Source organism: Bombina bombina, chromosome 2 (assembly GCF_027579735.1).
Source record: "Bombina bombina isolate aBomBom1 chromosome 2, aBomBom1.pri, whole genome shotgun sequence".
Classification (NCBI taxonomy): Eukaryota; Metazoa; Chordata; class Amphibia; order Anura; family Bombinatoridae; genus Bombina; species Bombina bombina.
In genome coordinates this window covers 1,382,487,231-1,382,503,886 of record NC_069500.1, presented here as the reverse complement: position 1 = coordinate 1,382,503,886, position 16,656 = coordinate 1,382,487,231, and the positions used below count along the sequence as shown (strand labels likewise).

The 16,656-nt window shown below is 39.8% G+C and overlaps 1 protein-coding gene across 1 annotated transcript in view; it reads left to right on the top strand.

Moving 5' to 3' along the window:
- Nucleotides 1–12,905, top strand: part of UBOX5 (U-box domain containing 5) — a 99,552-nt gene extending 86,647 nt beyond the window's left edge. Inside the window, exon 6 of the mRNA XM_053704311.1 lies at nucleotides 10,537–12,905. Within this exon, the coding sequence (XP_053560286.1) occupies nucleotides 10,537–10,745 (209 nt within the window). The 3' untranslated portion in view covers nucleotides 10,746–12,905. The remainder of the gene's footprint in view (nucleotides 1–10,536) is intronic.
- Nucleotides 12,906–16,656: the final 3,751 nt, after the last annotated feature.

Here is a 16,656-nt window from a genome sequence, read left to right as displayed (position 1 = left end):
ATTGTGTGTTAACAAAAACTCTGTAATTTGTACCAAAAAAGTGAGAAGCTCACATGTATACCATGTATATTTAGTGAGCATCTGCTTTAAAGCCAATAACCAAATATTATGGTTGCCCAATTGATATTCTTTCCTCCACTTAATTTTTGTAAGCTGTTGGATCATAGAGGTACTGTCTCTATTAAAACCAGGTAGGGCAGTGACTGATGGTTGTAAGATGTGATCCAACCATTCACCTAATTTTTCAATAATGAATCCATGTTCCAATTGACCTTCCTGGTGGATTCTGTAAAGTTTTGGGTATTTTTAGGTGCTATTTTAAAAGTAGGTACTTTTTGGATTTTCTTCTATTAAGTAGGACGTTAATTCCACAGTCATATGGCCTTTCTCTATTGTCGTGTCTAATACATTTATCATTTCCTTTTTACGACGTGTAGGGTCTCCTGTCAATTTAGTGTATAATTCTGTATTATTCAATTGTCTATGTGCTTCTTGTAAGTAATCACTGGTGTGGAGTACTACAATAGCTCCCTCCTTGTCTGCTGGAGTGATCCAAATTTGTTCATTGCTTTTAAGTTCTGTTAAGGCTTTGTGCTGTGCTTAAATTGTCCCCTAATTTGGGATTATTCTTAGTTTTAGTAGCCAAATCAGTTAAGTCTCTTTCTACTTTATTTTGAAAGGTGTCGATCAAATTGCCTATACTTTGTACAGGATAAAAATGTGTTTTGATGTGTGATCAGTCTATTAACCTGTGTTCATTATATCTTATTGAAGTGTTTTCTAGTTCAATTAGCAATCCGCCTGATTGTATACGATCGTGTTGATTAATAATCTTTTGCTATCGGCCGATTGGCCCCAAATCTTCAGGGGGCGATATTGCACAAGCAGTTCACAACTACTTGTGCAATGTTAAATGCTGACAGCGTATGCTGTCGGCATTTAGCAATGCGGGGCGGACATGATCCTATAGCGAATCATGTCCGCCCATGGTATGATAACTCCACCCCTAAGTAGGTCTCCAAATCTGAGGCCTACATCTGTATTATATCTGTGTTCTTCTTGTGAATTGTGTTCATTATATTCAGGTGATAAGTTTAGAAATGTTTCTTCAAAACCAATTTACACACAAATGTACTTACATCAATTATTGTGTTAAAAAAGGTGCAAAACCTTAACCTTTATTGAATCCAATTTGCTGTGCCCCTGTGAGTGTGTAGTTAGACAAATTATGTATAGACTTAATTCTATAGTACTGGCTGTTTGGGGGATTTCACCAAATTACTTAATTTCTCATGCCTAGGGGATTTACTTGTACCTTCTACAGGATCATCCTCACTAGACCTAGATTCATTAACAGTTGTGTTAGTAAGATCCACTGTTTCTGAATCTTTTATGGAAAAGGTTACTCTTTTTTGTTATATGTAGAATTTTTTATTATGCCTTTTCTGTTCTTATGCGATTTATTTCTCCCTTCTGTATTAGATTTTATTGTGCTCTGCCAGGAGTATACTATATTTAATGTATAGTCTTTTGTTTCTCTATTATTGTACGTGTTGCCCTTTTTCTCTGAGATATCTTTATCTAGTTTATTGATTGTATCTTCTAGTTGTTTGTTATAATCCTTCTATTTTGTTTGATTCCTTAAAGGTTTCAAAAGGCTATACAATTTGCCTATTTCAGTAAGGATTTCATCTCTTTCTTTCTTTTTATGTCTAACCAATTGATTTGTGAGAATAGTGGAACATTTAGACTGTTTGGTTCCACTCTTCCATGGATTTTGGAATATTTATTAACAGCAAATGAGGGGAAATTTTTCATTCTTAGTCCCCTTGAGACTTTAGATTTCTTTATATACAGTTCTAGAAATTCAATATCCCACCATAAATTGTTTCTTTGTATCTCAATCTTTCCTCATTTGAGAAATGTTTCCCTAAACATCTTGTGTTATTACTATGTTGCAATGACTTTGTAGAGTTGCTTCCAGCAGGGCTTTACGTCTTTCATGAGTCGCAGTGACTGAAGTGGTAGCCATACTGGAAATAACAAGGATGTGTGTAGAGAAGTATCTAGGACCTACTATATAAAATGTATAACCTAGCTATATACTGGTCCCAAACCAATTGGAGAAACATCTAAAAGTAGTATAGTACTAAAGCACTGTACTTGAGAAAAATAAAGGAAGGTTATAGACTAGAAGAGAGGAATATCTAAACAATACCCTGAACAGTTAAATTATACAGTCAGAATAGAAATATACTTCTATAAATAAATGAAAGAAATAACATGTAATCATTATAGTTATCTAGGCATACCCAGAGTGACAAGGACTAAAGTTATCCCTATCATATTAAAAAATAATAATAATGATAGAGCATATTTGCATACAGATATTAGCATCAAATACTCTGAAGGTATAATAGATATTATTAAAGGACCTGAACTAAACAAGAGTATTGATAGTCCTGCACACTCCAGTATAATGTTGGAGTCCGCTACGGTATCAATATGCAGACTGTTGCCTATAAGATGGTATTTGAGCAACTAAAGTTAAACGGCAAATCCTTAGGTGAAACTTTTGAAGCATCCATTGCTCATATTCGAATGGTAGTTCTTTTTTTAATCAATCCTCGGTGGAATATAGACAAGCGTTTAAACCCTATTATCCTAGTACGCGGCACAGAAAGTGATAATATAGCACAGTATAACACCGTGTGACCCAATGTAACAGTCTTCCCTCCTCTGTGGTGTAAATGGTTCACCAACTCCCTGCAGCTTTGCTCACACTGCCTTGTTGTTGACTCCAGGGGTTATTTGGAGGGGTGTGATGTCTTCCGATGTTGTCAAGGCCGGTTTATTGCCACAGCCCATAGGTAATGTGGGAGCTGATGCTGGGCCAGTTCTTTTCTACAGCTCAAATTTGCAGTCTCCTTTTAGTCTGATCGTTAGTGGACTTTGCCCTCCGGTGTTCAACGTTACTCTGAATGTGCTGCTCCCCACCGCTATGCTGCGTCATCTCTCCAATGCTGTTAAAAAAGCAGTTGTTCCTTGTTGACTTCACTTGGCGTTCATGGCTTGCTCTATCCACTAAATGTCAGCCGGCCTGTCCTCTGCTCATTAGTTTTTTGTTGTTGTTGTTTTTTTTTAACTTTCTGTTGTGCTGAAGGCCTCTGTGCCTTCACTTACATTATATACATTAATTTACTGAGAAATCCGTCCAGCCTCCAGACATATATACTGGAAATTGTTAATCCTGCTACAGAAAATTGAACTGGTTATGGGCAATCTGGATGTATTTACATGTCAGACTCTCTTGCTGGTCTAAACATTTGTAGACTTACACAGTGTGTGTGTGGGAAACCAGGTTGCCTCTGTGTGCACATTTAACACTTTCTCTTTATCAATAAGATACATTGGATACATTCAGATGGTTAAAGTCATCTGTAGTTTTGACGTATGAGCTATAAGGAGAGCCCTCAGGTTCAAAGATGGTTATTGTTCCATTAGGTAAGTATTGTCTTAGTATCCGATGAAGATTATTCTGTCAGGTTTTGTTTGTTTTTTTATACCTTATTGTCAGGTTATTGGTATGATCAGTTCCTTTGTGTGACTTAATTTGGCTACTCATTTTTATAGAAACTTAGCAATGTGTTGAAAAACTGTGGTAATTGGAACTGCCACTAAAAACTGTTCTTTCTTCTGTTATGTGTGATCAGTCCACGGGTCATCATTACTTCTGGGATATAACTCCTCCCCAACAGGAAATGCAAGAGGATTCACCCAGCAGAGCTGCATATAGCTCCTCCCCTCTACGTCAGTCCCAGTCATTCTCTTGCACCCAACGACTAGATAGGATGTGTGAGAGGACTATGGTGATTATACTTAGTTTTTATGACTTCAATCAAAAGTTTGTTGTTTTACAATAGCACCGGAGCGTGTTATTACTTCTCTGGCAGAGTTTGAGGAAGAATCTACCAGAGTTTTTTTACTATGATTTTAACCGGAGTAGTTAAGATCATATTGCTGTTCTCGGCCATCTGAGGGAGGTAAAAGCTTCAGATCAGGGGACAGCGGGCAGATGAATCTGCATTGAGGTATGTAGCAGTTTTTATTTTCTGAATGGAATTGATGAGAAAATCCTGCCATACCGTTATAATGACATGTATGTATACACTTCAGTATTCTGGGGATGGTATTTCACCGGAACTACTCTGTTAAAAGTCACTAATCCTTTTAATAAGTATTTATCATGTTAAACGTTTTTGCTGGAATGTAGAATCGTTTACATTTCTGAGGTACTGAGTGAATAAATATTTGGGCATTATTTTCCACTTGGCAGTTGTTTGGTTTTAATTGTGACAGTTTCGTTTCTCTTCACTGCTGTGTGTGAGGGAGGGGCCGTTTTTGGCGCTCTTTGCTACGCATCAAAAATTTCCAGTCAGTTACTCTTATATTTCCTGCATGATCCGGTTCATCTCCGACAGATCTCAGGGGTCTTCAAACTTCTTTAGAGGGAGGTAGATTCTCTCAGCAGAGCTGTGAGAATTTTATATTGACTGTGAATAAGAACGTTGCTCTGTAATTTTTATGTCAAATTTAATTATTGTTATTTTACTATGGGAACAAACCTTTGCTAAAAGTTGTGTTGTTTTAAAGTTTGATGCTATAACTGTTTTTTCAGTTCATTATTTCAACTGTCATTTAATCGTTTAGTACCTCTTTGAGGCACAGTACGTTTTTGCTAAAAAAGATTATAACCAAGTTGCAAGTTTATTGCTAGTGTGTTAAACATGTCTGACTCAGAGGAAGATATCTGTGTCATTTGTTCCAATGCCAAGGTGGAGCCCAATAGAAATTTATGTACTAACTGTATTGATGCTACTTTAAATAAAAGTCAATCTGTACAATTTGAACAAATTTCACCAAACAGCGAGGGGAGAGTTATGCCGACTAACTCGCCTCACGCGGCAGTACCTGCATCTCCCGCCCGGGAGGTGCGTGATATTATGGCGCCTTGTACATCTGGGCGGCCATTACAGATAACATTACAAGATATGGCTACTGTTATGACTGAAGTTTTGTCTAAATTACCAGAACTAAGAGGCAAGCGTGATCACTCTGGGGTGAGAACAGAGTGCGCTGACAATACTAGGGCCATGTCTGATACTGCGTCACAGCTTGCAGAGCATGAGGACGGAGAGCTTCATTCTGTGGGTGACGGTTCTGATCCAAACAGATTGGATTCAGATATTTCAAATTTTAAATTTAAATTGGAGAACCTCCGTGTATTACTAGGGGAGGTTTTAGCAGCTCTCAATGATTGTAACACCGTTGCAATACCAGAGAAACTGTGTAGGTTGGATAAATACTTTGCGGTACCGGCGAGTACTGACGTTTTTCCTATACCTAAGAGACTAACTGAAATTGTTACTAAGGAGTGGGATAGACCCGGTGTGCCGTTCTCACCCCCTCCAATATTTAGAAAGATGTTTCCAATAGACGCCACCACTCGGGACTTATGGCAAACGGTCCCTAAGGTGGAGGGAGCAGTTTCTACTTTAGCTAAGCGTACCACTATCCCGGTGGAGGATAGCTGTGCTTTTTCAGATCCAATGGATAAAAAATTAGAGGGTTACCTTAAGAAAATGTTTGTTCAACAAGGTTTTATATTGCAACCCCTTGCATGTATCGCGCCGATTACGGCTGCGGCAGCATTTTGGATTGAGTCTCTGGAAGAGAACCTTAGTTCATCTACGCTAGACGACATTACGGACAGGCTTAGAGTCCTTAAACTAGCTAATTCATTCATTTCGGAGGCCGTAGTACATTTAACCAAACTTACGGCTAAGAACTCAGGATTCGCCATCCAGGCACGTAGGGCGCTGTGGCTAAAATCCTGGTCAGCTGATGTTACTTCTAAGTCCAAATTACTTAATATACCTTTCAAGGGGCAGTCTTTATTTGGGCCCGGTTTGAAAGAAATTATCGCTGACATTACAGGAGGTAAGGGCCACGCCCTACCTCAAGACAAAGCCAAAGCTAAGGCTAGACAGTCTAATTTTCGTCCCTTTCGGAATTTCAAAACAGGAGCAGCATCAACCTCCACTGCACCAAAACAGGAGGGAGCTGTTGCTCGTTACAGGCAAGGCTGGAAGCCTAACCAGTCCTGGAACAAGGGCAAGCAGGCCAGGAAACCTGCTGCTGCCCCAAAGACAGCATGAACCGAGAGCCCCCGATCCGGGACCGGATCTAGTGGGGGGCAGACTTTCTCTCTTCGCCCAGGCCTGGGCAAGAGATGTTCAGGATCCCTGGGCGCTAGAGATCATATCTCAGGGATACCTTCTAGACTTCAAATTATCTCCCCCAAGAGGGAGATTTCATCTGTCAAGGTTGTCAACAAACCAGATAAAGAAAGAAGCGTTTCTACGCTGTGTACAAGATCTGTTATTAATGGGAGTGATCCATCCGGTTCCGCGGTCGGAACAAGGACAAGGGTTCTACTCAAACCTGTTTGTGGTTCCCAAAAAAGAGGGAACTTTCAGGCCAATCTTAGATTTAAAGATTCTAAACAAATTCCTAAGAGTTCCATCGTTCAAAATGGAAACTATTCGGACAATCTTACCCATGATCCAAAAGGGTCAGTACATGACCACAGTGGATTTAAAAGATGCTTACCTTCACATACCGATTCACAAAGATCATCACCGGTATCTACGGTTTGCCTTCCTAGACAGGCACTACCAGTTTGTAGCTCTTCCATTCGGATTGGCTACGGCTCCAAGAATCTTCACAAAGGTTCTGGGTGCCCTTCTGGCGGTACTAAGACCGCGAGGGATTTCGGTAGCTCCGTACCTAGACGACATTCTAATACAAGCTTCAAGCTTTCAAACTGCCAAGTCTCATACAGAGTTAGTTCTGGCATTTCTAAGGTCGCATGGATGGAAAGTGAACGAAAAGAAGAGTTCTCTTTTTCCTCTCACAAGAGTTCCATTCTTGGGGACTCTTATAGATTCTGTAGAAATGAAGATTTACCTGACAGAAGACAGGTTAACAAAGCTTCAAAATGCATGCCGTGTCCTTCATTCCATTCAACACCCGTCAGTAGCTCAATGCATGGAGGTGATCGGCTTAATGGTAGCGGCAATGGACATAGTACCTTTTGCACGCCTACACCTCAGACCGCTGCAATTGTGCATGCTAAGTCAGTGGAATGGGGATTACTCAGATTTGTCCCCTACTCTGAATCTGAATCAAGAGACCAGAAATTCTCTTCTATGGTGGCTTTATCGGCCACACCTGTCCAGGGGGATGCCATTCAGCAGGCCAGACTGGACAATTGTAACAACAGACGCCAGCCTACTAGGTTGGGGCGCTGTCTGGAATTCTCTGAAGGCTCAGGGACTATGGAATCAGGAGGAGAGTCTCCTTCCAATAAACATTCTGGAATTGAGAGCAGTTCTCAATGCCCTTCTGGCTTGGCCCCAATTAACAACTCGGGGGTTCATCAGGTTTCAGTCGGACAACATCACGACTGTAGCTTACATCAACCATCAGGGAGGGACAAGAAGCTCCCTAGCAATGATGGAAGTATCAAAGATAATTCGCTGGGCAGAGTCTCACTCTTGCCACCTGTCAGCAATCCACATCCCGGGAGTGGAGAACTGGGAGGCGGATTTCTTGAGTCGCCAGACTTTTCATCCGGGGGAGTGGGAACTTCATCCGGAGGTCTTTGCCCAAATACTTCGACGTTGGGGCAAACCAGAGATAGATCTCATGGCGTCTCGCCAGAACGCCAAACTTCCTCACTACGGGTCCAGATCCAGGGATCCGGGAGCGGTTCTGATAGATGCTTTGACAGCACCTTGGAACTTCGGGATGGCTTATGTGTTTCCACCCTTCCCGCTGCTTCCTCGATTGATTGCCAAAATCAAACAGGAGAGAGCATCAGTGATTCTAATAGCGCCTGCATGGCCACGCAGGACTTGGTATGCGGATCTAGTGGACATGTCATCCTGTCCGCCTTGGTCTCTACCTCTAAGACAGGACCTTCTGATACAGGGTCCATTCAAACATCAAAATCTAACTTCTCTGAAGCTGACTGCTTGGAAATTGAACGCTTGATTTTATCAAAACGTGGTTTTTCTGAGTCGGTTATTGATACCCTGATACAGGCTAGGAAGCCTGTTACCAGAAGGATTTACCATAAAATATGGCGTAAATACCTATACTGGTGCGAATCCAAGGGTTACTCCTGGAGTAAGGTTAGGATCCCTAGGATATTGTCCTTTCTACAAGAAGGTTTAGAAAAGGGTTTATCAGCTAGTTCATTAAAGGGACAGATTTCAGCTCTGTCCATCTTGTTTCACAGGCGTCTGTCAGAAAATCCAGACGTCCAGGCCTTTTGTCAGGCTTTAGCTAGGATCAAGCCTGTGTTTAAAGCTGTTGCTCCGCCATGGAGTTTAAACTTAGTTCTTAACGTTTTACAGGGTGTTCCGTTTGAACCCCTTCATTCCATTGATATAAAATTGTTATCTTGGAAAGTTCTGTTTTTAATGGCTATTGCCTCGGCTCGAAGAGTCTCTGAGTTATCAGCCTTACATTGTGATTCTCCTTATCTGATTTTTCACTCAGACAAGGTAGTTCTGCGTACTAAACCTGGGTTCTTACCTAAGGTAGTCACTAACAGGAATATCAATCAAGAGATTGTTGTTCCATCCTTGTGTCCAAATCCTTCTTCAAAGAAGGAACGTCTTCTACACAATCTGGATGTAGTTCGTGCCCTCAAGTTCTACTTGCAGGCAACTAAAGATTTTCGCCAAACTTCTTCCCTGTTTGTCGTTTATTCTGGACAGAGGAGAGGTCAAAAAGCTTCTGCTACCTCTCTCTCTTTTTGGCTTCGTAGCATAATACGTTTAGCCTATGAGACTGCTGGACAGCAGCCTCCTGAAAGAATTACAGCTCACTCCACTAGAGCTGTGGCTTCCACTTGGGCCTTTAAGAATGAGGCCTCTGTTGAACAGATTTGCAAGGCTGCAACTTGGTCTTCGCTTCATACTTTTTCCAAATTTTACAAATTTGACACTTTTGCTTCTTCGGAGGCTATTTTTGGGAGAAAGGTTCTTCAGGCAGTGGTTCCTTCTGTATAATGAGCCTGCCTATCCCTCCCGTCATCCGTGTACTTTTGCTTTGGTATTGGTATCCCAGAAGTAATGATGACCCGTGGACTGATCACACATAACAGAAGAAAACATAATTTATGCTTACCTGATAAATTCCTTTCTTCTGTTGTGTGATCAGTCCACGGCCCGCCCTGTTTTAAGGCAGGTAAATATCTTTTAAATTATACTCCAGTCACCACTTCACCCTTGGTTACTCCTTTCTCGTTGATTCTTGGTCGAATGACTGGGACTGACGTAGAGGGGAGGAGCTATATGCAGCTCTGCTGGGTGAATCCTCTTGCATTTCCTGTTGGGGAGGAGTTATATCCCAGAAGTAATGATGACCCGTGGACTGATCACACAACAGAAGAAAGGAATTTATCAGGTAAGCATAAATTATGTTTTACTACCTATGAACACTCATTCAGTGAATTCTTTATCCCTCCTTTCTAGCTGGTTCTTTTTTTGTTTGTTTGCTTTATTTAGCTATAACTTTAATCTACAGATAATGGGCAGATATTTTTAGAAGAAGAAACTGTAAAAAACTGCTTACCCATTTCTATTATCAAATTGTCTTCATTCTCTTGGAATCATTTGCTGAAGGAGTCGTAATGTACTACTGAGAGCTAGATGAACACATCTAGTGTGGCAATCACAAAAGATAAATGTGTGCTGCCACCAATCACCAGCTAGCACTCAGTAGTGTAGGATATGTTTATATTCTGTTTCAACAACAGATGCCAAGGGAACAAAGTTCATTTGAAAATAAGTGTCTTAGAATGACATGACGTATACAAATTTATTATTGACTTTCCTATCCCTATAATGTCATGCACTGTCACTCTAACATGAAAAAAATAACTAAAATAAAAAAGTTGTTACAGCACTTGACAGAAAAAAAATATTTTGCCATGTTTCTAACACATTTCTGCTGTAAAGGGTTTAGTGTTGCAAAAACAATTAACTTTATATATACCTCAATTTTAAATATTATAATGCATTATACAATATATAAATTTGTAACATATGCTTATAATTAGTCTATTTGGTAAGACATTCCTAGGAGAAGGGGGTTACCCAGCACTTTAATAGGTTCAATTGTTTTATTTATTTGTATTCAAATTACTAGTTGGTTGCAATATTGATTTGGGGAAGAAAAGGCAGATGATTGATAGATCTGCTGTACACAGGACTAATTTAGGTGCCTAGAAAACTTAATGTTCAATATTCTAAATTTTTTTCATATTTTATTTACTTGGATTTGTGATTTTGTTAATAATGGTTTGCACACTTATTGGTTATGAATTATTTAGTTGTGTGCATTGGATTCCTGTATAATGAAATGATACATAACATTTTTTAATGTATTTTTTTTTTTTAGAGCACAATAGAATCATCCCCATTCAAGGATGTGCTTCCTGTCTGAGGACATTTTCTGCTTACTGCAAAACCGAGCCCATATATCAACTTACATGCGGTCACCTCATGTGCCGTCCTTGCTTAGCTGAGAAACAAAAGCTGCTCTGCATTGTGTGTGTGAATTGTAATCGACCAATGGCTACTCGGGATGTGATTAGAGTCCACCTGTAGATCCTACAGCAATGAAAGTCTTCAGTTGGGAATGCCAGTGCAAGTACGCCAAGCTTATTCAGTACTTCAAGGATGCCAAGCTTAATGGCCTTTGCTGCTAATTTCTACAAAATAATATCTATTTATTTAGCGGGACACCGTGGGAGCTAACAGCTCCTAATGCTGCTATGCTCTGCTATAGCTGTGCTATGTGCAGCAATCCAGAGGAACAGAATACATTTTCTTTTGCCATGTGGGTCTCCCTTATAATGTGCTATCTTAATCCAGGGCAACCGAAGTAGAATTATGTACATGTGTAACGTGTACCCAAATGCTTTCCTTTCTTCATAGCCTATTTAACCAAGTGCGCTTCTCCCGTGCTTTTGTTGTGATTCTAGTAAATGGTATTTCTTGCCACCGTATGTGACTTACAAGTTGTCACTTAACTATATTCCTATTATGTTCTGCAATTAAATAAGTTGCAAAGCTACAGTTTTTAGGCAGTTCTGGTCCCAGATGCAGCCTACATGTCTTCCTATAAATTTGTCTGACTTCTGGTTACAGTCTAAATAGCTGTTCACAGTCACAAAATTATGATTATATTTATTGTACCTAAAAAAAAAATGGTGGCTTATAATCTGCTACTTTAGAATATGGGACCTCATATGTGAAAGATCTGCTTTGCATGAGTCTACCCAGAATCCTTTGCTTATTTTGTGCCACTGGTAAAAGAGCAACAGATGTTCTATAAGGTTCTAAAGAAAATGCATTACATGTGTTTGTAAGTCATCTTTATTAACAGATAAATTCACCATGGTTATCTGAATTTAGAAAAAATAAATAAAGTTACATTTTTTCTTTTACCCAAACCTGATACCAAAATCCTCAAGATAAATGTGCCAACTCTCTAACTTACATGCTAAGGAAGGATTCAATATGAGATGTAGTCATTTCAGCATTTATATCTACTTGAAATATAGTCATGCGTGGGGGGAGCTAACAATTTTTCTGTTTAAAATAAGATTCTAAATATCTGATTGGATAATACAGCTTTCAAACTAAGCACTTTAAACACTTTTTGTCAGGCTGGTTGTTGCCTGCTACATTTCTGGTAACATAAACCACCTTAAAGGGGCATTGGACTGTAATTTGTTTCCCTTTGTTTGTTAGAAATGACTCGTTATATTAACTGCATAATATTTAATATAATTGATGTTGCTCCTTTTAGGTTCATTATTTCAGTTGAATTAGAGGGTTTTCCTGATTGAAACCACCATCCATAATGAAATTGTCAGTACCAATGTTGTGACTTTGTGGAAGGAGAAGATGAGCATGTCTGCTGTTCCTGCAGGATCAGCCCATTTAATTGGGCATGTTCTTGACAGCAAGGAGTTGTGGTTTCAATAAAAAAAAATACACATTTTACAGAATATTGTCATTTTAATATTAAAAAATACAAATAGAAACTGGATTATAAGTATAAACACACTTTAGCAAACAAAATCATTTTAGCCACAATGAATTCTGAATAAGTCATCCACGTGTTACATATTCTCTGCTATATTATTATGAAATATCTGTTAATAATTAAATAGAGGCTGAACAGTAATTGTATCAATAGAAGCTTTGTACCACTTATGCTGGGTGTGTGGGCTTATATTTTTCTGTGGCCATTACTATGAAATATTCTTATAACTGTTGACAATGACTATGAAATCTTCATATTAAATAGCTGACTGATAATCCCATGTGGTTGAAGGGTACCCATTTATCAAGAGGTTTAATTTCAATTTTAAAAAAGGGTAAATGCTTCTCGAAGCTGTAATGTCACATTTATTAAGTCTTTCATGTGAATTTCTTTCACACGCTAACTTAATTAACCACAACCCATAACCAATTTTTTTTTGTGATGCATTTTTACTCTGATCTATCTTCTAGAATATTGATTGGTCTTCTAGAATATTGATTGGTCTTCTAGAATATTGATTGGTCTTCTAGAATATTGATTGGTCTTCTAATATCACCTCAGTCCAGACGGAGTTGCAATGTCTACGTGGCAAAAACAAAATTGTAAACGTTGATAGTTATACTTTTGAAAATTGTATTATGTCTGTGTAAAATGGCCAATTGCAGCTTACTGGTGTAAATTCATGCCTTATTAAAGTTTGGGCTAAGATCTGACTCATAGTATTTTTTTCTTGGATTTAGAACTTTTCATTTGCAAACTTTGAGATGGACTAGTACGTTTATTCTTTAACAGCTTAGACTGTGCTGATTTCAGAGTTAAAGGACAGTAAACACCAAAAATGTTATTGTTTAAAAAGATAGATAATCCCTTTATTACCCATTCCCCAGTTTTCCTTCTTAAAATGGGGATAATCCACAGCTGCATTCATTACTTTTGGGAATACAGAACCTGGCCTCCAGGAGGAGGCAAAGACACCCCAGCCAAAGGTTTAAATACCTCGCCCTTTCCCTCATCCCCCAGTCATTCTTTGCCTTACGCCACAGGAGGTTGTGTCGGAAGATTACGGAGTAGTCTCTTATGGAGGGTAGTACTCTTCGAGATGGGACTGGAGTTTTAAGTAGTCCTGTCAGCCTCTAAGTGAGAGAATTGATGAAAGTTAGAGTCCAGAGATGCAGGGAGAGTCTTTCTGCAAATCCATCCTGACTTAAATTAACAGCTCCACAAGCAATCAGCGTTCGACGAGTTTCACTGTCTGGTTTCTTATCTCAAGTAAATGTCGGAAACAACTCTACTATCTGTCAAACTTGAAGGACCGTGTTACTGTTCCACGGCAAAGATTCGGGTAAGATCATTTCATTTTAATTTCATTGTGGGAGTGTAATGTAAATGATAGAAGACAGGGTCTCAGTGGGACTCTTATCTTTATGGTTATTGAGCAGCTTGGGACTTTAATCATGTTTGTTATGTGATTCTGTCTGCTTATGTGTAGAAATGTTGGGGCTCATGGCTATTACGGAACGTACAATTTCTTCTGTTAAGTGTGATCAGTCCACGGGTCATCATTACTTCTGGAATATTACTCCTCCCCAACAGGAAGTGCAAGAGGATTCACCCAGCAGAGCTGCATATAGCTCCTCCCCTCTACGTCACTCCCAGTCATTCTCTTGCACCCAACGACTAGATAGGATGTGTGAGAGGACTATGGTGATTATACTTAGTTTTATATCTTCAATCAAAAGTTTGTTATTTTAAAATAGCACCGGAGTGTGTTATTACCTCTCTGGCAGAGTTTGAAGAAGAATCTACCAGAGTTTTGCTATGATTTTAGCCGGAGTAGTTAAGATCATATTGCTGTTCTCGGCCATCTGAGGAGTGAGGTAAACTTCAGATCAGGGGACAGCGGGCAGATGAATCTGCATAGAGGTATGTAGCAGTTTTTATTTTCTGACAATGGAATTGATGAGAAAATCCTGCCATACCGATATAATGTCATGTATGTATACTTTACACTTCAGTATTCTGGGGAATGGTACTTCACTAGAATTACACTGTAAGAAATACATAAAGCTGTTTAATAACTAGAGATTATGTTTAACGTTTTTGCTGGAATGTAAAATCGTTTTCATTTGCTGAGGTACTGTGTGAATAAATGTTTGGGCACTATTTTTCCACTTGGCAGTTGCTTAATCTGTTTTTTTCTGACAGTTTCTGTTCTCCCTCACTGCTGTGTGTGAGGGGGAGGGGCCGTTTTTTGGCGCTTTTACTATGCATCAAATATTTCAGTCAGCAACTCATTGTATTCCCTGCATGATTCATCTCTACAGAGCTCAGGGGTCTTCAAAACTTATTTTGAGGGAGGTAATTTCTCTCAGCAGAGCTGTGAGAATTATAGTTTGACTGAGATAAAAAACGTTTATTCTGTAATTTGTTTCCTGCTTTCAGAATTTGTTATCCTTGCTAATGGGATTAAACCTTTGCTAAAGTTGTGTTGTTTACAAGGATTGAGGCTATAACTGTTTCAATTTATTAATTTTCAACTGTCATAGATCTTCTGTGCTTCTTAAAGGCACAGTACGTTTTAATATTATTCTAATTGAATTGTATTTCCAAGTTGCAAGTTTATTTGCTAGTGTGTTAAACATGTCTGATTCAGAGGATGATACCTGTGTCATTTGTTGCAATGCCAAAGTGGAGCCCAATAGAAATTTATGTACTAACTGTATTGATGCTACTTTAAATAAAAGTCAATCTGTACAAATTGAACAAATTTCACCAAACAACGAGGGGAGAGTTATGCCGACTAACTCGCCTCACGTGTCAGTACCTACATCTCCCGCTCAGAGGGAGGTGCGTGATATTGTAGCGCCGAGTACATCTGGGCGGCCATTACAAATCACATTACAGGATATGGCTACTGTTATGACTGAGGTTTTGGCTAAATTACCAGAACTAAGAGGTAAGCGTGATCACTCTGGGGTGAGAACAGAGTGCGCTGATAATATTAGGGCCATGTCAGACACTGCGTCACAGGTGGCAGAACATGAGGACGGAGAACTTCATTCTGTGGGTGACGGTTCTGACCCAAACAGACTGGATTCAGATATTTCAAATTTTAAATTTAAACTGGAAAACCTCCGTGTATTACTAGGGGAGGTGTTAGCGGCTCTGAATGATTGTAACACAGTTGCAATACCAGAGAAAATGTGTAGGTTGGATAAATATTTTGCGGTACCGACGAGTACTGAGGTTTTTCCTATACCTAAGAGACTTTAGGAAATTGTTACTAAGGAGTGGGATAGACCCGGTGTGCCGTTCTCACCCTCTCCGATATTTAGAAAAATGTTTCCAATAGACGCCACCACAAGGTACTTATGGCAAACGGTCCCTAAGGTGGAGGGAGCAGTTTCTACCTTAGCTAAGCGTACCACTATCCCGGTGGAGGATAGCTGTGCTTTTTCAGATCCAATGGATAAAAAGTTAGAGGGTTACCTTAAGAAAATGTTTGTTCAACAAGGTTTTATATTGCAACCCCTTGCATGCATTGCGCCGATCACGGCTGCAGCGGCATTCTGGATTGAGTCTCTGGAAGAGAACATTGGTTCAGCTACTCTGGACGACATTACGGACAGGCTTAGAGTCCTTAAACTAGCTAATTCATTCATTTCGGAGGCCGTAGTACATCTTACTAAACTTACGGCGAAGAATTCAGGATTCGCCATTCAGGCACGCAGGGCGCTGCGGCTAAAATCCTGGTCAGCTGATGTTACTTCTAAGTCTAAATTGCTTAATATACCTTTCAAAGGGCAGACCTTATTCGGGCCCGGGTTGAAAGAGATTATCGCTGACATTACAGGAGGTAAAGGCCATGCCCTGCCTCAGGACAAAGCCAAAGCCAAGACTAGACAGTCTAATTTTCGTTCCTTTCGTAATTTCAAAGCAGGAGCAGCATCAACTTCCTCTGCACCAGAACAGGAAGGAGCTGTTGCTCGCTACAGACAAGGCTGGAAACCTAACCAGTCCTGGAACAAGGGCAAGCAGACTAGGAAACCTGCTGCTGCCCCTAAAACAGCATGAATTGAGGGCCCCCGATCCGGGATCGGATCTAGTGGGGGGCAGACTTTCTCTCTTCGCCCAGGCTTGGGCAAGAGATGTTCAGGATCCCTGGGCGCTAGAGATAATATCTCAGGGATACCTTCTGGACTTCAAATACTCTCCTCCAAGAGAGAGATTTCATCTGTCAAGATTGTCAACAATCCAGACAAAGAAAGAGGCGTTTCTACGCTGCGTACAAGAGCTCTTGTTAATGGGAGTAATCCATCCAGTTCCACGATCGGAACAGGGACAGGGGTTTTACTCAAATCTGTTTGTGGTTCCCAAAAAAGAGGGAACTTTCAGACCAATCCTGGACTTAAAGATCCTAAACAAATTCCTAAGAGTTCCATCGTTCAAGATGGAGACTATTCG